Source organism: Plecotus auritus, assembly GCF_963455305.1.
Source record: "Plecotus auritus genome assembly, chromosome: 4".
In the NCBI taxonomy this organism is placed as follows: Eukaryota; Metazoa; Chordata; class Mammalia; order Chiroptera; family Vespertilionidae; genus Plecotus; species Plecotus auritus.
In genome coordinates, this window is record NC_137775.1 from 140,962,020 (window position 1) to 140,983,808 (window position 21,789).

Below are 21,789 nucleotides of genomic sequence, written 5' to 3' on the forward strand. Positions count from 1 at the left end.
CTTGGGGTAAATGAACACACACACAATGTACAGATGATATATTATAAAATTGTACATCAGAAACTTTTATAGTTCTATTAACCAATGTCACTTCAATAAATTCAATAAAAAATAAAACAATAAAAAGGAATTGACATTTTAAAATCAAAGATCTTAAAATATAATTGACATGTGACGTTCCCTGCAACTATTAAATATATATATATGAAACTAACTTTATTTTGCAGTAATTCTATTTATCATAACTCAGATACAGGTGATTTTTTGTTTTATTTTTTTGTTTTGTTTTTTTTACCTCTGAGATGGTAAATATGCAAATAGAGGCCTCAATAGGTTTGCTTTTAAGTTTCATACCTAAATATTATCAATATTATAAAGAGACCTCCTTATAAATTTTCTTAGTGTAGTATGTTAGATCCTTGAAGGAACAACCATATTTAATAAGAAAACCTTTGTTCTCCCAGAAAAGCATTTGTTTCAAATGTGGTAAAATCAATTTGATATTCACTTTTCTTCCTTGGTCAAATTTCAAAATAAGAAGGATTTATAGTACAATAAGTACTCTATGGACTGGTAAATGCTTGACAGCATTGACTCAAAAATAATTTTAAAGTAAATATTTAGTAAAATACTAATTAAAAATATGAATTAAAGCTGCATAAGCTATACAAATAAAGCATGTATACTTTTGGAATATGTGATATTATCGTTACATAATTAGGAAACTTTATATCTCTATTCTTTTAAGAAGTAGAAGATGGAAATTTTTAAAAAATATATATTTTATTGATTTTTTACAGAGAGGAAGGGAGCGGGAGAGAGAATTAGAGACATTGATGAGAGAGAAACATTCATCAGCTGCCTCCTGCACACCTCCTACTGGGGATGTGCCCACAGCCAAGATACATGCCCTTGACTGGAATCAAATCTGGAACCTTTCAGTCCATAGGCCTACACTCTATCCACTGAGCCAAACCGGTTAGGCAGAAGATGGAAATTAAGTTGCTCCTTGATTTTCTCTTAGAATACTTAAGCATCTCTGGTTCCTTCCAAGCAGTATTATGGGATTAAGTCCCCTCATCATTTTAACTACTCCCTTTGATCATTCGTAGTTTTTCAATTGTCTTTATTAAAATGTAAATTCCATGAACTTGAGCATCTTTTCATATATTTCATGCCTTACAGTCCTGCCTGTTAAGCTCTCTTGACCATTGTTTTTTTCATTGGTTTGTCAGACTTGTTTATACATGTTGGATATGAGCATTTTGTTGGTTACATGTTTGGAAATACCTTTCCCTATGTATGGTTAGCCATTTCACTATCTTACTAATGTCTTTGGAAAGTCTATAATTTCTAATTTTAATAGAATCTATTTTATCCATCTTTTTCTATTTGGCTTATGTTTTTGAGACATTTTTAATAAATCTTTCCCAACCCCAAGAATGTAATGTTCTTCTCTCATGTCATCTTCTAGAAGATTTATGTTCTAGTTTTCACAAGTAGATTTACATATTTTCCACCTGATATTTTTTGTTAATCCTCATCATCTGAGAGTATTTTTTTCCATTGATTTTTAGAGAGAGTGGAAGAGAGGGAGGCAGAGAGAGGGAGAGAGGGAGAAACATGGATGTGATAGAGACATGTGGATTGTTTGCCTCCTGCATGCTCCCTGACAGGGGCTAGGGATCAAACCTGCAACCCAGGTCCATGCTCTCTACTGGAATCAAACCCAAGACCTTCCGGTGCATGGGCAAACATACTAACCACTTAGCAACATCAGCCAAGGTTCACTTGATTTTTTTAGTATAGTATAGGGCAGAAGAGTACTTTCCCTTTTTTCCCACATGGATATCCAGTAGATCCTGGATATATTATTGGTTAAAAATAATCCTCCTTTCTCTACTATTTTCCTCTGCTATGCCATAAATTAAGTGCTGATATACACATGTATACATGTCAGGGATTTATATTTTACTTATTTGGTCTATTGGTTTATCTTTGTATCCACATTTATGTCTTAATTTACAGTAGTTTTATAATAAGTCTTGGTACCAACAGAATAAGGGTAGTTATCAGGGAAATACAAATTAAACTGACAATGAGCCAGAATGTTAAAAAAAAAAAAAAAAGAGAGAGAGAGAGAGAGAGGGCTAAGTAGACCAACTTTTGGCCAGAATGTGGCACAATAGAAACTTTCATGACACTATTGGGAGTAGTGTCAAGGGTAAAAATCTATTCAACTAATTTGGGAAATTGTTGGCAAAATTAATTAACTTTTAAAATACAAACCTTTTTTGGACCCATAATACTCCACCTGGGCATATACCCTTCAGAAGTGCACATAGAGATGCTCAGAAACATGAACAGAAATGTTGATGGCAGCATTATCCTATATAATAAAAGCCTAATATGCAAATTGTCCCCTGGGGCAGTTGTTCCACCAAGAGTTTGACTAGGAAACTGGGAGTTCAACCACTCGCTATGATGTGCGCTGACCACCAGGGGGCTGCATGGAACATTGCAGGCATCAGTGATGCACTGCTACCTCTCACCAGCTACCTGGAGGCGGGGGTGACGGGGACGGAGGTGTGGTGAGAATGGGAGGTGTCCTCTGAGCTTGCTCTCACTCCTCCTGCTACCTTCCCCCCGGACACCAGGACTCATGTACCAGGGAAGCCCACTTGCTCAGGTGTCGGGCGCCCATGAGAAGCCCACTCCAGTCCCGCACAGCCTCTTTTGAGTGAGCTGAGTGGCAGTCCTGGGGCTGCAGGGGCCGGTCGGGCTCCCTGTGTGTTTGTGCAGGAGCCAGTCTGTGAAGCCGGCCGGGAGAGAGCATACTGCCTGTGTGGCTTTATTGTGGCACCGTTGGGCAGCCCAGAGGCCCACACTGCACCCCAGCCTTCAGTGACCAGCTGTGCTCACATCATCTCCATGTGGGGACTCTGGCACCATGACTCAGGTGGAAGGGGTATGTGGGGGCCCAGGGGCCCAGGTGCTGCCCAGGGCCCAGAGGTCAGCTGGGATCTGCCCTTCCACTCCAGACACTTGCGCTTCGATTGCTGGCCAGGCCTAGGGACTGCACCAGTACACGAATTTCATGCACCAGGCCTCTAGTTCATAATAACTCCAAATGGGAAATAGCCACATGTTCAACATTAGAATGAATAAATAGAGTAGTATATTATACAATTTAATATTAGACAGCAAAGAAAATATGCAGTCTATTGGTATATACAATTCATGTATGAGTCTCTGAGACAATTCATTAGGGAGGAGGGTTGACTGTATTTGGAAAAGGACACAATGAGAGCTTATGGGTTGCTGGAAATGATTTCTTTATAGATCTGTGTGGTATGCTCATTTTGCGATAATTTGTAATACTAGATGCATGTGAGTTCTTCATTTTTGTATGCAGATATAAAGTCTGAATGAAAATGTATCAAAACTGTTTTGAATAGAATACTGCAAATATTATAGTTAGATGTCATCATTTCAACCCAATATTTTTGCTAAAGTAAATTATGGTTCCATAATTATTTCTAAGCATAATATCTCATTAATCATGAAGTTGAAAATGCATTTGTTGAAAATGGGCATCTTAGTTTCTTATTAATGTTCAAACAAATTGATCTGGTGCAGGCTCAGATTTCCAGCTGGTCAAGAACATTTTACATCGTAATTCAGTTAGTTATTCTATTAGGTCTCTTTTTCAGCCTATGTAATTGACAAATTTCATAAGCATGTCTTTCATGACTTAGATAATAAAAATATTAAAAGTGGCAGAACCCAGAATGAAAGTCTGTGGCACATCGTTAGGGAGCTCTCTTCAAATTCACATAGTCATTAATCAGCAAATTTGGGGCATAATTATTAATCATTTTTTAATTTACCTAAAACTATTATCTCTCAGACCACATTTCACCATTTTATACTTATAGATATTGTCAAATGCTTAGCTAAAATTACGTTAGAAATACATATATGGCGTTTCCTTTGTTCTACTACATAAGGATGTGCTCATTAAAGGAAATTCTTATAACCCACCAATGATCACCTCCAGTAACACTCCCCCCATTTCTCTTTTATTCTAAATGTTCATCACCTATATACAAATTTTTGAATAACTTTGCCTATTTTTTTCTAGATTTACTATGTCCCCTGTTTTTAAGCTCATGGGTTGTTTTTTGTTTGTTTGGGCTATCTTTATGGTACTTTTCTGGCAGCTCCTTTGATAAATATTCAAGGAAGCTAATGCCAGTCCTTTGGGATATAATCTGAATGTTTCAAAAATGTTAAAGCAGCTATGTCTTTCTTATTATGTCCTATCCTAACCTGACTCAGGAAATAATTCCCTGTACTCAGTGATTCCTTCTGCTCTTCCTAGAACGATCTGAAAGCTGCTGTCCTTGGAGGAGGTAGCAATGGGAGATGCGTAGTTCTGTCTTCCTGTCATCTAACAACAGATGATAAAATCACATCTTCCTTCTATTTTGTTTCAGATATACTGGAATACTCCTTTGTTTTCACTTTATTTTATATAAGCAGTAATTTATCATATTATTTTCAAAATGATAATGGCACTAACACTTTAACTTCTGTAGCTCATAACAGGCTTTAATTAATGCTTCTTCTAATCAACAAGTAATTAGACTTGGTTGAAGCTTCTTTGTCCTATTTCTTGTAGGTAGGTCACATGCCACACCTTCTAGTTGTTTATGTCCCACTGTAAATAAAATCTGAGCTCATTAGCAAGCAACTTTTAGCTCTTATGATGCCAGCTCTATTTTTCTCTTTCAATGAGATAATTCTCACTTTCATGCTTAAACACTATTTTTTAAATGTCTCATTACATCAGTATTACTATTTTCAACCAGCTTTCATTTGTACCTCATGATATATTTTTTATGATATGCTCACATTCCATATGCTTTTCAGTGTTCAGAGGACCTTTTCAGTTTGTTATGTCTTTACTAGACGTCCGATGCATGAAGATTCGTGCAGAATGGGCCTTCCTTACCCTGGCTGCTGGCATAGCCTTCGCTCCGCCCAAAGCCACCTTTCCTCCTTCCCACACTGCCCAGAGGCCCAGAGCGGCTGGGGCAGTGCGAAAAGCCTGAGTCCTGCCCCCCTTTGCTGGGCGCCTGTGTATTCAAATTAACCCTCCATCTTTGTTGGGTTAATTTGCATACTCACTCTTGATTGGCTGGTGGGCATCACAAAGGTACAGTCAGTTTGCATCTTTCTCTTTTATTAGTGTAGATTTTTTCTTTTTCAATTTTGAAAAAATAATCATTACTTCTTCAAAAGTTTATATTCTGTGTATTGGTTTTATTCTAGAATTTCTTAGATTTATCATTGAAATTCCCACTTTATCCTCCATGTCTATTTACTCCTACAAATTTTAACAGCTTTATAGATGTATCATTGATGTACACTAATCTATACATATTTAAATTATAAAATATGATCTTTCTTATATATGAATATACCCATGAAACCACCACCACAATCAAGATAATGAATACAACCTATACCCCAAGAATCTTCTGGAACTTTGTAACCGCTTTCTTTCCCTTCTTTGTCCCCATCCTGAAGCAATCCTTGATCTTCTTTTGTTCTTATATATCAGTTTATATTTCCTAGAATTGTATATAAATCCTTCCAGTCAGCATAATTATGTTTAGATTAATCATCAAGTATGTATCAATACCCAGTCCTTTTTACTGCTGAATCATATTCTGTTCTGTGGATATATACAATTTGTTTATCCATTTATCTGCTGATGGATATTTGAGTTGTTTACAGCTTTGGGCTATTACACATAAAGCTTCTATGAACATCCTGGGCAGGACTTTGTATGTTCACATGCTTCATTTTCTCTTGAGAAAATACCTATGAAGGGAATGATGGGATTATTGGTCAGTAGCACAGACCACTAGTACCTTTCAGATGATTCTTTGCCCAGTTGTGGGTGGGTAGTTTCCTCACATGTGTGGGTTAATTGAAGACTCCAAGGAGCCCCCTGCTGATTCTTTAGAGTTATCTCTCCATGCAGCTTCTTCCTTGGCTTCTAACTTCAGCCACCTTGGTCTCCCCAGCTCTCTCTTCTCAACCCAGGGATTCTGCCAAGTTCTCTCTGTGTCTCAGCCTTAATACTCTCTCAAGACAGGAAGATGAGGAAATGGGGCTAACTCCATTTATGTCCTGTACCTTAGGAATCTTAGCCCCTTTTGCCTCATATCTTATTATCTTGCAAACCATTGTTTCATATATTTTATCTGCTTTTTTGTTGTTTCAGGTGGGAAAGTAAATTAGATTTCTGTACTCCGTCTTGGTAGAAGCAGATGTTCTGAAACCCTAGCATATTTTGTATTTTCTATGGGGACTTCTGTATAAATCCTTCCAATTACCTTTCAGCGGACTAATTATTTGTGAGATAATGTAAGTTGTGGATTTTCCTCCAATGAGATATTTTTTTTCTATCAATGACTACCTTTTTTATTTCTAAAGCAATCTTTTGGGTTTTTTTTAACATTTGTCTATAAATAATTTTATGTTTCCCTGTTGAATCTGATCATTACTGCTATTTGTAATGCCTTATATAAATGCCTTATTTATATATCTGAGAACTTAAAAAGTTTATTTCCACTGATCCTCAATTGCTATTATATCTGGAGTTCATTTGCATTGATCTTGTGACTATGTTAACTGACTTTGATGACATTTGTAGGTTGTTGTTGTTGTTTTTTGTGGTTGTTTTTTTTGCAATTTAAAACTTTGGTTTGCATGCTCTTCTTGACAACCAGTGTCTGTCTGTCTCTCTCACTCTCTCTCTCCCATCCTTTTCTGCTCTATAGTTTTGTGATTTTCTCTACTCAGCTGCCCAAAGATCTAGTCCAGAAGTACAGCCACATGGACAACCTGTGCCTTTGCCTGGCAGTGTTATTAGGGAATCATAGGTCCAGTCACCAAGCCAGTGGGAGCCTTTCCTCGGCTCAGCTATGCCTGTTTTCCAGTTTCTTTGGGCATAGTCTCATATTTCCAACTCAGTAAGCAGCTGTTTTCTTTTCACAAGCAGAATAGCCCTGGGCTAGTTGGGGTTTTCAGCCCTGGCACATACTTCCTTTGTCTGACACACATAGTATATTTACTTTTATTGATGACCCTCAGAAACCAAGTGTCCCACTTCCTCTGTGTGTCCCCAGATCCCAATTCCAGCAGGCCTCAGCTTCGGTCCTACACATTGTTTGCATTTTTATTGCCTTTCTCATGTGTGGAGATGTTTACTAGTATTTTATTTTTGATCCTGGCTATTTTTTTCAATTTTCTTTTTATCTATCTTATCTAAAAATACTGTGTGTTTAGACCAGAAGGAGGCCTCCAAGCCTAAAGTCACAATGCTATCTTGCCTGCAAGTCTCCTTTTCAATTTATTCTTTTCATCTGATACATAAATCTCAACCAGTTATTAAAGATAGTTCTGTACTTAATTGAACTGAAATTTTTTTCTGCCGTTAAAGAAAATTAGACTCCAGGCTTATAATCTCTAGTGGTGTTACAACCACCCACTTAGGCATCATGTCCATGCAGGAGCCATTTGTCACTAGAAAAGAAACTCAATGCTCTCTCCTGAACCACCCACTAAGCTTCTTTTTTCTCCCAGAGGTACTAATTTACAAAACAGAAATGGCTATCATAATTATAAGCTATCACTAAGTTTTGGTGCAAGTTTCATTCATTTCTCTAGATTCTTTATTATAATTTATCACTCAAGTAACACCAGTAAAGTGGATATCTAGAATATGAACACTATGTATCTTTATTGTTCACATACACACAATCTGCACTCACACATATGCACACACACACATACACAGAGGAGGAGGGATGTGTGTATGAGAGAGAGAGAAAAAAAGAAGAGGGGGAAGAAGGGAGGGAGTTGGAAGGCAAGCAATGGGAGAGAGAGAAAAAGAAAGAATGATTAACACAGGAGAGAATAAGAGGGAGGCAACAACATCCCTACTGTGTAGGGAATAAAGTATTATATTAAGTCAGTTAAGCCAGTCAGAGGAAGACAAGTATCACATGATCTCACTCATATGTAGAATCTAGTGAACAAAATAACCTGATGAACAAAATAGATCCAAAGACGTAGAAGTGTGGAACAGACTAAGGGATCTCAGAGGGAAGGGGCCTGGCAGGAAGAAATTAACCAAATAATTTATATGCATGCATGTATAACCATGGACATAGACAATAATGCAGTGAAGGCCTGGGCCTGGGGTGGAGGGTGTCAATGCGGAGAAAAGGGGACATGTGAATACTTTCAACAATAAAGATAATCTTTTTAAAAAAGAGTTCTATATAATGCACATCTTCAAGTTACTCTTAAGAATTTACTAATTATTCACTAGATATTTTTTATTCTATTGGTTCTAGACAGTTATTCTTAAGTCTTCTCAGAAACTAAGAGTTTATGACTATTTAAAATCTCCTCCTCTACCTCCTCTTTGACTTTCCATATTTTACTTTGAGCTACCACAACATCCACAGGGAATGTGTTTGCCCTGTTGCACTCTCTGCGCCATCTTGGGGAGCAACTCTGCTCTCCTGTGTACCATTTTCCTGAGTTTTTTGTCATGAAAGTGTTATCATCCTTAATCCTTGGATTGATAGAGGTTATACATGTCACAAGCCAAATGAACAAAGTAACCAACTTCCCCAAATTACATTGCTTGATAGATCAAAGAGAAACAGGAACCTTTTCATCGATCTTTCCACTATGTTCCTCATGCAAGCCTGACATTTGTGCTCCCCTTGAGGTTAATCACTATTCTCTCCACATATCCTTCGGCAAAGGAATACATTTTAATGTATATTTTTACTTGTTTCAGATTTGTGCTTCTCTTAAAGTTATCAATAAATTCTATTCTTTTTAAGTGATGAGATTAATGGGATTAACTGGTTTATGTTAATTGCCTCCTTATTGAAAAATTGTAATGCAGCAAAAAATAGGTAATATAAGGAAATGTATTCTGCACTATTCTTTGCAGGATTAATTTGGGGAAATTCTAAATTTCAACAATCCGTTGAATATAGTTTCTCTTCCCTATTGTAATAATTGCTTGTTTACTTCAATGGCCAAACCACCTTGTTGCTTTTGTAACACATAGATAGGACTTTATACACAATTAGATATAGAATTTCTCCTAAGTTTGGAACAAGATATCCAACAGATAGGAAAATATATTTATAATCTCTTGATGACTAGGTACATTGTTATCTAAAAATTTATCTACAGCTCCTCCAAAATTTTACAGAATTGTAGGTGAAGCATGCATGTAGATGATATATTACCCTAGGGAATATTAGATACTACAATGGGAAAAAATACACATGCAAATAACACACAAAGTAGAAAGCAGAGACAATTACTTTGTATTGCTAGTGAGCAGATTTTCAGGAAAGTGATTCCAAGGAGGTTTTATAGATTGCACTTTCCAGAACACAAATTCTGAGATGGAGACTAACACATAGGAATTTATTAGGGAATTTTAGGTGAACGAGACCTGTGGAAGGGAAGGGAATGAAGAGGAAATAGGCAGGGGAGAGGTTGAGATGCAATGCAGTCTCAAAGGAGGTTTCAACCAATTCTGCAGGGAGTTTTCCCAAGTTGGAGCGAGGGGCCTGGACCTCTACAATCTCTGGTCAAACAGTCATTGCATCTATACAACCCCAAGAAGGCGCATGGCCTTGGGTAAATCCCTCTTTTTAATTCTGGAAATTCCTAAAGAGGAATTAGAGCTAACTAGTATCTTCTGGCAACACTGAATTACAGTCATAAAGGCCGACCTGAGTGGCACATCACAGCCTCTACCACAGGAGTTGTTATTTGCAGGGAACATGCTGATACTTAAAGGAGAATTAGCATGTTCCCAGTTTTATTGACCTTTTGATTATGTATAGTACAACCTCAATATAACGGACTAATTTGGGTGAGGGTGTGTCTATTAAAGCTGCAAGTCCATTATATAATAAAGTAGGTTTTCTGAATGCCTGTTTTTAAAAAATTGACAAATTATTCCTAGAAGTGGGATCACTGGGGGATATATGTACCATTATGTTTGTAGTGGCATAATTTACCATAGCTAATATTTGGAAACAGCCTAAGTGCCCATAAACAGATGAGTGGATTAAAAAACTGTGGTACATCTATACAATGGAATACTACACTACAGTAAAAAAGAAGGAATTGTTACCATTTGCAACAACATGGATGGAACTGGAGACCATTATACTAAGTGAAATAAGCCAGTCAGAGAAAGATAAATATCACATGATCTCACTCATTTATGGAATATAATGTACAACATAAACGGATGAACAAAAACAGATCCAGAGACAGAGAAGCATCGATCAGACCATCAAACCTCAGAGGGAAGGTAGGGAGGGTGGGGGTAAGGGAGAGAGATCAAGCAAAGGACTTGTTTGCATGCATATAAGCCTAAACAATGGACACAGACACCAGGGGGGTGAGGGCATGAGTGAGGGGGGGTGGGGGGAGCAATGGGGTGATAAGGACACATATGTAACACCTTAATCAATAAAGAGAAAAAAATGCAAATAAATAAATAAATAAATAATAAATGACAAATTCGTTTACCTGTTTTTACTTATGTAGAAATGTTTATATAATCAAAATTAAGTATATATGAAAAGTTTAATTTCACAGAATAGTTTTCTATATGTATTATTGTATTTTAAATTTATATTGAGTAAGTCGAGTGAATGCATGCATTCACCCATCACCCAGAGTGAACAGATAGTTGGGGCTTGGCTTAGTGCACATGGAAACATCGGCCTGCATGTGTTAAAACTGTTGCAGAAAGTCACACCAAGGGACAACAGAACCAGTTACCATGAGAGATATGTGATCACATGCTAATCATCTCCCAAACTTTGTTTATGAGTGATGACTCTTGGATTAAAATATGTAGACTATAGTTATAGATATGTAATATTTATTTACTATAAATAAATTGCTACATTGATTTTTCCAAAATACAGCCTATTTGCTAAAATTTGTTAAAAATAACAGTGAATTAATAAAAAAATAACCTATTAATTTAATTATAAGCATATTTTGCTTAAAAGGATTTTAAAATTAACAGAGTGTTAATTTTCACATATGACATACAGACCTGAAATTTTACCCATTAAATCTGAAGTCCGTTAAATCAAGGTCTGTAAAATGGAGAGTTTACTGTATTATCTATGATTTCATGTTACAGCAATATACTACTACTACTTATAACAGATGTAGTATAGCCTGCAGAGCCTAAAGCATTCAGTACTTAACCCTTTACAAAGAAAGTTTGTTGGCCCTTGATCTAGGGTTCACAACCATCAAATAATATATCACTTCAAATATAAGAAACTCAATACAGTATATATTTTTCTTGCCTTCTATCATTTGTGCTATTATAATCATGCATTTTACTTCTACATCTCTAATTCATTGTTACTGCTTTTATTTTAAACACTCAATTATTTTTTAAGAAATTTAAAAACACAATCAAATATTTTATACTTATGGACATGTTTACCATGTTCAGCATGTTTCCTCATGGATATATGAGTTTCAATATAGTAATTTACCCTTGGAGCTGGAAAACTTCCATTTCTTATAATACATATCTACTGGTGATGGATTTGCTAAGCTTTTGTCCTAAATATTATTATGTTGCTTTCATTTTAAAGGATATTTTGGCTGGATATAGAGCTTTTGGTTGGCATCTTCCCCTTTAATTTTTATTTTTTTCATCACCTCAGATATGTTGTCTCATTGTCTTTCAGCTTGAATTGTTTTTACTCGATATTATTTTCCTCTTCTTACTTTCAAGATTTTCTCATTAGCATTGTTTTTGTTTGTTTGTTTGTTTGTTTGTTTTACCAATTGATTATGAGGTGTCTTGGTGTGTTTTTCTTTTATTTATCTTTCTTGGAATCTGGTAAATTTCTCATATATCTGCGTTTATATTTTTCAACCATTATTTCTTCAAATGAATATTTTTCTTCCTAATTTCTACCTTCTCGGCTTTTAGTATTCCATTTGCATGACTGTTAAGACACAATATTATCCTATAAGTTAGTGGAGTACTATTCATTTTTAAGCCTTTTCTGAGCTTCAATTTTAAAGGTTTATATGACCCTGTCTGTATTCAAGTACACTAAAGTGTTTTTTCACCCTCTCAACTTCTAATCTGCTGTTAAGCCCATCCATTAAAAGTTTTATTTCAGATGTATTTTTTGGTCCAAAAACTTTCATTTTTTTCTTTTTTGTTCTTTCTTTTCTCCATTAAGATTTCATATTTGTGTCTTCAATATTTATATATTATCTTTTTATAAATGGCACTGATTTATAATCTCTGTTTTAAAGTCCTGGTCTGCTAATTTTATCATCTCTGTAATTTTTCAGTCAGTTTCTATTGACTGACTTTTCTCTGGTAATAAGTCACTATTTTCCTGCTTCCTCAAATGTCTAGTATTTTATAAAAATTTTCTACTGGGCATTATGAATGCTATGTTGTTGAGTGTCTAAATTTTCATGGCCTTTCTTAATGGAGTGCTGAGTTTTGTTTGAGCAAGGAGTTATTTATTTGTGTGTAAGGTTGATCCTTCTTCAGGCTAGTTACCAACCTTTGTTCAGATGTGTGCAGAGTAGCCCGTATCTTAGGACTAAATTATTATAATCCCTTTCTGAGATCGCTACTGAAACTTAAGGTTGTACAACAAGTTTGCTCAATCTTGACTCATCTGGAATCAACCTAGTCTCAGCCCTGGGCATCCTCTGGTTGCTCATTTGAAAAACTTCCTCCAGGTGGTCTTGAATAAGGTTGGTTTCAAATACACAGCTCAGTTTTCATCCAGAGTCTGAGCTGTAGAGACGTGTTGGTGATCCGGTGTAGCTTCTCAGGGCTCTTTCTTGGCACAGCTGCCTCTCTCTGGTACTCTGTCCTCAGTAGCTCTGCTTCTGATTGGTCTCCATCTTAGTGATGCTGCTGTTTCTATTTGGGATACTCCTTCACGTGCTGTGATCCAGAAGATGAACCAGGCAGAAAGCCAGGAGCTGGCAGTGCTCACCTCTTTTGTTTATCTTCTCTCATGGACCAGGGTCCTGCCCTGACTGTTGTCCAATCTCCAAAAAGGGTAATTTTATACACTTTGTCAGGTTTGTGACCTTTTTGTGGTGGAAGAGCTATTCTATCAAAGCTGAAAGCAGAAATAAGCCATATAAACATCCTTAAATTAATGACCTATCTGTGATGATTTAAAAATGATTTTATTAGCATGGTCCTCGTTGAATGAATTTATTGTTAGTCTTTAAATTCCTTATTTGAAAATGATGCATATATTTTGGTGTACTCTAAATTGGATAATGTATTGAATATTTTTCTCTTATTTCTCCCATTAGCAGCCAAACTCACTCAAAAAATTATGTTGCCTGTTAGCACCAAGCATTATGCCATATTTTCTGTAATGTATTTATGTGCAACCACAGTTATTTTACATAGTGGTATAAATTAGGAGCCTTTTTGTTCTATATTAGTGCCACTTTTCTAATAAATATTTTTGCATTCTTACTATTTACCAATTATTTATTATATTTTGCTAAAAGAATTTCATTTCATTTAGCAACTCATATTATTTTCCTGGAAATGTGATTATCAAGAGTCATAGGTTATATAGCTCTTAAGAGTTAGTGAACATATTGCCCAATTTACTACCTTAGTTCTCCTAAGTACAGGGGCTTAATGTAAGACTATGGCCTCATCTTAAGAACTAGTGTTCTTTGAACTCTGACCTTTTGACAGCAAAATATATTTTAGAGTTGCGTATAATTACTTTTTGTTACATTTATAATCTACTAAAAGATAAAACCTTGTGTGAAGAATAAATAGATTGTTATATATTTTTCCTAGTGATTTTTAGTTGAAGAATTCATGGTAAATTGATCAACCCTCAGCCAATTAGACTTTGACATGTACTAATAAGATCTAATTGAGGAATTATGAAGACATTTGCTCAGGAGAAAATGAGCACATAATTATACCATAAAGAGGTTAGAGCATCACTGTAACCCAGCTGGAAGAATATTAGTGGAAGTCCCAGTGGCATCTGTAAAGGACATTTCATAATATCTGTGTGAAATACAGCACTGCCAAGGCCAACTACAAGATGAAAAATAATCCATTGTCAATTACAGAAGTTTAACTTTAAATAACTATTCTCCCCTTTTGTCTCTACTTTGTTCAGGTGCTGGGGGATGGTCTCCATCTGACAGTGACCATTATCAATGGCTTCAGGTTGACTTTGGCATTCGGAAGCAGATCAGTGCCATTGCAACCCAAGGAAGATACAGCAGCTCAGACTGGGTGACCCAATACCGCATGCTCTACAGTGACACTGGGAGGAACTGGAAACCTTATCATCAAGATGGGAATATCTGGGTGAGTCATTGTTGGAAAGCAAAGACCCACAGTTGACAAAGTTGAGATGTGTGACCCTTGACCCTCTCTGCCCTGGCGTGGCCTGGTTGGAGGTTGATCTTGCTGGATTTTTTGTTTTTTTGTTTTTGTGTTCTTGTTCTCTGGTACTTGCTAAATGAGAAAGAAATGCAAACAAAGGACAAGGAGGTGGGAATACAGATCCACACTGCTGTGTGCTCACCCTGCACCATGCCTTTCTCATAGTGGTGGGAAAATCTTATCTTTCAAAGTGAATGCATCCTCTTCCCCAAGTTCTAGTGTATTTCTAGGCAAACAACACCTCCCAATAAAACTATGTTGAAACTTAAAAAAATAATTATTGGGTAAATAACTTAAAGATGATAGAACACTATAATTTCTTTAAACACCATATTTTGAGTTACTATATTTTTGTCTGGAGTACCTATCTGAAATGGTATAAATTGTTCCCAAATCCTGAACCATGAGTTAACAAATAAAATGAAAAAAAAATAATTGTCCTGACTTAGGTTTCCAATTTTTACTCCCACTCACTTTTACTTGCCTCAGACTGTTTCTATTGAAGATATTTCATTAATATCTTCATGTGAAAACGTCTATAGCCAATGGAGTGACTTAGACATGCTGATGAGTGCTGGGCAGAGCAGATCACTTCCTGCTGGAAGTTGGTCCCATTTTCTATTTTGCTTCAACCTGGGCTGTTTAGATGAAATACTGCCCAATAGTTACTGACCATTTATATATGAAGAGAAAGGTAAGGTGGAAATGTGGTTTTCTTTTAAAATAGGAGAAAATGGAAGATCAGCCATAGCTCTGGAGCACATTAGACACCATACTGAGCATTCCTTCCCTAAACATTTTTTTTAGCATCATCTCACACCAAAAGGTTGCAGGTTCGATCACTGGTGAGGGTGTGTTCGGGAGGCAACTGGTCAATGTTTCTCTCTCACATCAATGTTTCTCTCCCCTTCCTCTCCCTCTAAAAATCAATAATAATAAAAAGAGCTACAATTGCAATAATAGTTTTTTTTTCCTTTTAGAAACCTTTATGCAAGTTCCCCATCATTCCAAATTCGCTAAAACTTTTGCAATGAATAGCTGATGAATTTTTAAAAATATATCTTATTTATTTATTTTTATTTTTTAAGCTGATTTTAGAGGGAGAGGAAGGGAGGGAGAGACAGAAACATCAATTTGTTGCCTCCCATACACACCTTGACCAGGGACTGGGAATCGAACCAGTGACCTTTTAGTGCACAGGACAATACTCAATCATCTTAGCCACACCAGCCAGGGCTAGCTGGTAAATTTTGTCAACCTGTTTCTGACTCTGTTAAGATGATCACATGATTTTTCTCTTTGGATCTGTTAAAATGATGCATTAATACATTTTCTAAGGACCAAACATTTTTAAATATTTGAAAATATTACTGGCCTTCGTTTTGAGATGTATGCACTTGTCAGTATTTCTCTATTAAAAACACTTGCAAAAGCTATCTATCATCTACCTATCTATCTATTTATCTATCTACCAATCATCTCTGTTTCTACCCATCTATTCTTGTTGACTGAATAAACCTTTTTCTTAGACTGAAATTTCTATTAAAGGCTTAGGGTGGTGGGTCTCAGTCTGGGCTATCCATTTGAATGACCTGAGAAGGTTGTAAAGAATGTAGATGTCAGGCACACCCAGATACATGTAATCAGAATCATCTAAATAGAAATTAGATTAATGATACTGATAACATATTTAAAGAGAGACATTTTCAATATGAGTAAAATATTGAAATTATGAAGAAATAATCTAGAGAAGTAGGAACAGTAATATAAGAAATTTCCCATATTATATAGTGGTTGAAACCCTTATTACAGATCTGTATTCACTTATTTCTTTTATTATGAGAAAAAAATTTTAAAGTTTGACCCATTTACACCTAAAATATGTCAATTCCATTGGAAAATTATGTGTATTTATTACACTTGAATAAATTAAAGTACTAAAATTTGAGGAATCTATTTGAGTTGGATTGTTTTAAAAAGCAGCCTTGACCAATATCAAGTAATGCAATTAATATTAAACAACAAGAGAGATGAGTAGGAAAAGGAGGAGGAAATTCACTTTTTAAAATTGTGTTATTCACAGTATTAGGCAGAATACTGGGGTTTTTATCCTGTTCAGAGTCAACTCTTGGAGAATTTATATTTTGAAAGTCCTTGAGTAATATTTTGTGAGTAGCCAGAGTTTAGAGCAAGGGTTTGAGGCATATAGGAGCCAGTACTATGGCACCAGCTTTTGAGAAAAGAAAAAGCTCTTATTGCTAAGTTGACACACAAGGAGACAGAAGGCAAGGCTCAAGTCTGTCTCCCTGATCCAGAGTTTGAGGCAAGTTGGATGGGGTTTGTGGGAACATGTTGGTATGTAGAAGCATTGGTGGGGAATGTTTTAATTACAGAGCTTTGGGACTTGGCCCTTTATGGTAAGACTAGAGGCCAGGTGCATGAATTTGTACACCAGGGGGGTCCCTAGGCTGGCCTGTGGGATTGGGCCTAAACAGGCTCTCTTATATCCTCTGAGGGGTCCTGGATAGCGAGAGGGCACGGGCCAGGCTGAGGGACCCCACCAGTGCATGATCGGGGCTGGGGAGGGATGAAGGAGGGCTCCCGGGCATGTCCAGCCTGTCTTGCTCAGTCCCTATTGGTCAGACCCCAGCAGCAAGCTAACCTACCAGTTAGAGTGTCTGCACCCTGGTGGTCAGTGCATGTCATAGTGAGTGGTTGAGTGGCCTTACGTATCATTAGCAAATTATGCTTTGATTGGTTGAACGGATGATCATATGACCAGACACTTCGCATATTAGGCTTTTATTATATAGGATATGGGAAGGGGCTTCAGCACCTCATCTTTCTGGACAGCAGAAAGAGTTCTGTGCAGGGAAAAAGACTTTGGTTCCCCATGCAACCGGAGGTCAAATTTCTCTCTTCTGCACATGCTTTGGCAGCATGACTTGTGGTTTTAGACTGTTGTCTCTGAAAAGCAACTCAGTATCTTGTTAGAAATAGGACAGGACCAGTTTGAGCTGGTTCTGCAGTTACACTGGCTTGGGTAGGTAGTCATTTCCACTGCGTTATCCAATGATAGTAACTGTTATGTGAACTAAGGATATAATGTTCTGAAAAATAAAATGTGATGTGAGAATAGTCCTTTAGAAATAACTTCTATCAAGCCATGATTGTTTTGCAAGAACATTTGTATGTATATTGGGATGTGTAAGTTGTAGGAGGCAACTAGTGGAAAAAATGTCTCTTTGTTCAAAGTTTTCATCTCACAAGATAATTCTAAGTCTCAAGCATAATTTATTTTTTTAAAGTGGTTTTCAACCCTGGATACACAATGGAATAACCTAAAAAGTTTTGAAACACAAAGATATTGGGTATCATCTCCAGATATTGGATTTAGTTGGTCTAAGGTGCAACCTGGGCACTGGGATTTTAAAGCTCCCCAGGTCATGCTAATATACAGCCACCACTGAGAACCATATCTTAGACTGAATTTTTTGGCCTGTGTGGAGAGTGTGGATGAAGAAATTTTTATTATGAAAAACAATAGTAGAATAGAAAAATTAGAAAGGGCCTTTTTTTAAAGTTTAGTAGAGGCAGTGAGAGAGAGAGAGAGAGAGAGAGAGAGAGAGAGAGAGAGAGAACAAGTGACCCACCAACCAACAGACCAATCAACTGAGGGTAGGCAAGGTTCAGATCACATATAAAACATCGTTATTTTCTAACTCTCTAAGGATTCTAATCTAAAATCAGATTAGCATGTTGATAAAAGTATTGGAGGGGCTATAATTCAGACTCCAAAGTATCTTTCCCATTTCTGTTTTTGTAAAGTTTTCATCTCAAATTGAGAGAGTATCAATACTCTCCTATCATACTGTGTTCAGATAAGAATGCAGATGGTTGCTAAAATGCAGTCCTATCTGAGCTTTAATTCATGTATGAGATTCTAAGCAGTTAGGGATAATCCTGTGCTAAACACAGAGACATACATTCAAAGGGCTGAGTAGGTTAAAATTTTCCAAGATGACAAAGACTCTTTTGGCAATATAAAAAATTATATTACTTTTAATAGTCTATGACAGAAATGTTTTAATCGTTACGATGTGTTCTAAAAGACAACATTCATTGTTTTCTAAACATTATTGAGGACTTGATAGTATATGTTTTAACATGAGTTAAGTCATTAAAATTTAGCATTTACAAATCTCAACCAAAAATACACTTTGGTTTAAGTTTATTAAAAATGGTAGCTAATATTGGATTTTATTTTAATCCAACTATTATTTAGCTACTATTTTGTAGACTAGTAATGTTGTTGGCAAGAATGGCACTGAGTATTAGACTGGTGGGGCCAGACAGGGCATCAGTTCAGTAACTTCGGTACTTGAGTGGCTAAGAAAGAATTCAGAGCCATGACTAAAACTATAAGAGAAAGTTTATTTAGAAATTTCCAGAGGTAGAAGTGAGCTGTAGAAGGAATGGGCTCAGGAAACAAGTTACAAGGCAAAAGAAGGGGCCCTTGGAGCTTAGGAGAAAGAAAGGTAGGGGTAATGCCCTGGGGGGAAGAAGAGTGGGAGAGAGAGGAGAAAGGTGAGGTCCTCTCCCAGGAGGGAGAGCCACTCTGCGTCCTCCATTGAGGGTATTTAAGGGTGGGGATTTTAGGAGAGGTCCCAGGGGAGGATCTCAATAGAACAGTCATCAGCTTTTCAGGTGTGTCCTTTCAGAGTCATGGTCTCCACTGATTGACCAGCCCTGGGGGAGAGGGGTCATAGTCAATACAGCTGGTCCTGGTGTCAGTCATGGCCTTGTTTGTCTGGTTTTGCTGCTTTTCCAGGCCTGGAGCTGAGACACAACTGAGGCCGAGTAGAATTTTATGCAGGTCAGAATCTCATTGTCCTGCACACTTAATGCTTAAGGGCTGTTCTTTGGCTCCCTTTGTCATTCCCCCTCTAAGGGGATCAAACCCGCATGACTTGCCACATGCCAGGGGAAGAAAGGTCAGGGGAGGGTCCAAATCTCATGAACAGTGATATGGAAGGTCAGGGGGTCCAAACTACATGACCATCGATATGCTAGGGGAGCAAAGGTTACCCTGGGGGTGAGTCCTTGTTTTTTAAGTTTTGCCCATTGCTAGGTACCCAGGGCTTTCTGTCCTGGTGACCTTCTGTACCTGGGCCACCATCCTTGCTCTGCTAATGTCTGTCTAACTGCCTACCATAATAACATAGTAAAAATGTGTCTGTAATTTAAACATATTTTTCTTTTAATTTTTTTTCTTAAAAGATAACAAAATGTTTATATATTCCTAATTATTTTTTAAAGCAATTTGATCCCTTTGTTAATGGTAGGCATGTATCAGACTGTGATCATGACCACTGAGTGTATTAGATGGAGAATCCCACAGAACAGAAAATATTTTATTATATTTAATAACATGGTTAGATACTCATCAATAATATTTGAATATATAAGTTCATATTCTCTAAGCAATGTTAGATAGAGTATTAATTTGACAGATATGTGATAAACCTGGATCTTTGTCTCTTATATGCTTTCTATACACTCATGCACACACATACATAAAACTTAATTGATTTTAGTAAATTTGAAACATTTAAAAATCTGAAAATCAAGTGGTAGTTAAAAGATTAATTTAGTAATTACTTTGATTTTCTAAATATTAATAATTGGAGCAGTGTGCTCTCCGCTTTATTCTTATCCAAAGATTCAATTAATCAATATTTGCAAAATAAAAGTTCCCAAAATATCTTTCTAGATTAGTCTCTATAACCAGATGTTTGGCTAGTGAAAGCCAAGGTAGGCATTTAAAAGTCTGAATTCAGCCCTGGCTGGTTTGTCTCAGTGGATGGATCGTCGGCCTGCTGACTGAAGGGTCCCAGATTCGATTCTGGTCAAGGGCATGTACCTTGGTTGCGGGCACATCCCCAGAAGGGGGTGTGCAGGAGGCAGCTGATTGATGTTTCTCTCTCATCGATGTTTCTAACTCTCTATCCCTCTCCTTCCTCTCTGTAAAAAAATCAATAAAATATACATATATTTTTAAAAAGTCTGAATTCAAGTATCTAGTTTCATTGATTTGGTTTATAAACTCAGAGAAGTCACTCTGTGTCTCAAGTTCCTAATCTGAGAAAGCAATAACACCTATTGGGCGATTTAAATGAGATTATGTAAGTAAAGAAGTTTTGCAGGCTACAAAGATTTAGCAACATGTGTGTTATGAATTGCCTGTCTTAGAAGCGTTCTGCAAAACCAGGGTAGTATTTTTCAGTGAGAATAGTCACACATGATAATTTTCAGATTTTTTTTAGTCCCCTTCTTTCCTTACCTTTTACTCTTCTTCTTGATTGAAAATAACTGAGAATATTTTAGATGAAAGAAACATGACTTAAAGTAGGAGCTGTAATGTGGAAAATTGTGGCATATCTTCCGCTTAACAAATGAAGTGGCCACTGGTGGACAGTGAGTATAGGCTGGGCTTGGGAGGCATGGCAGCAGACAGACCCAGCTCTGTGCCAAGTGCCACTGAAGTGCTTGGAACAAATTATCTGTTACCTTCTGATGCCCATGTATCCAATGAGCCATGTAAGGGGATATTGTTTAGAATGAAAGGATTATTCTGTCCTATCCTTTCAACCATTTGTTGTAGTGGTTGCACTAATTTTCCAAATCACTTAAAAATATGTTCCAGTTATAAAGGTGAAGCATCATTGTTTCACAGTTCAGTAGTATATGGAGATTCTTTCAAACAGATCTAGAATGTTTTCCTGCATGTGAAATTAAGGACGGCATCCATCTGGGTGTCTTGGTCATATATCTGCCATCAGATGATAACATCTTTGACTTCACTTAGGACACTGACACAACACTTTTTCAGAAATTGATGGGAATTTTCTTTGTTTGTTTATGAATACAACTGCATTTTGGCTGCCATTAGTCATTGGGGAAAGCACCCAGTGGGCACATTTGAAATAATTTTATCAATACTAGTAGCTTATTGAGAAATAAAACAGATCAGAGTTATCTGCATTAAACCCTTTCTAACATGACTGTTGGCATAAATGGGGTAAAAACTTTAGGATTTGTATAGAAGAAAACCATTTTCAAGGTGAATTTATTGTAAGCTTTTTATTTCTCTGAAATAGATTTTTCTGTTTACACCTCTCTCAGGCTGGGTGATATTTTAA

At 36.6% G+C, this 21,789-nt stretch overlaps 1 protein-coding gene across 1 annotated transcript in view; it reads left to right on the forward strand.

The window, feature by feature from the left end:
- The window catches only part of CNTNAP2 (contactin associated protein 2), a 1,915,008-nt gene that overhangs the window by 587,780 nt on the left and 1,305,439 nt on the right, over positions 1 to 21,789 (forward strand). Inside the window, exon 3 of the mRNA XM_080666270.1 lies at positions 14,316 to 14,509. Coding sequence (XP_080522396.1) covers positions 14,316 to 14,509 — 194 coding nt within the window. The remainder of the gene's footprint in view (positions 1 to 14,315; positions 14,510 to 21,789) is intronic.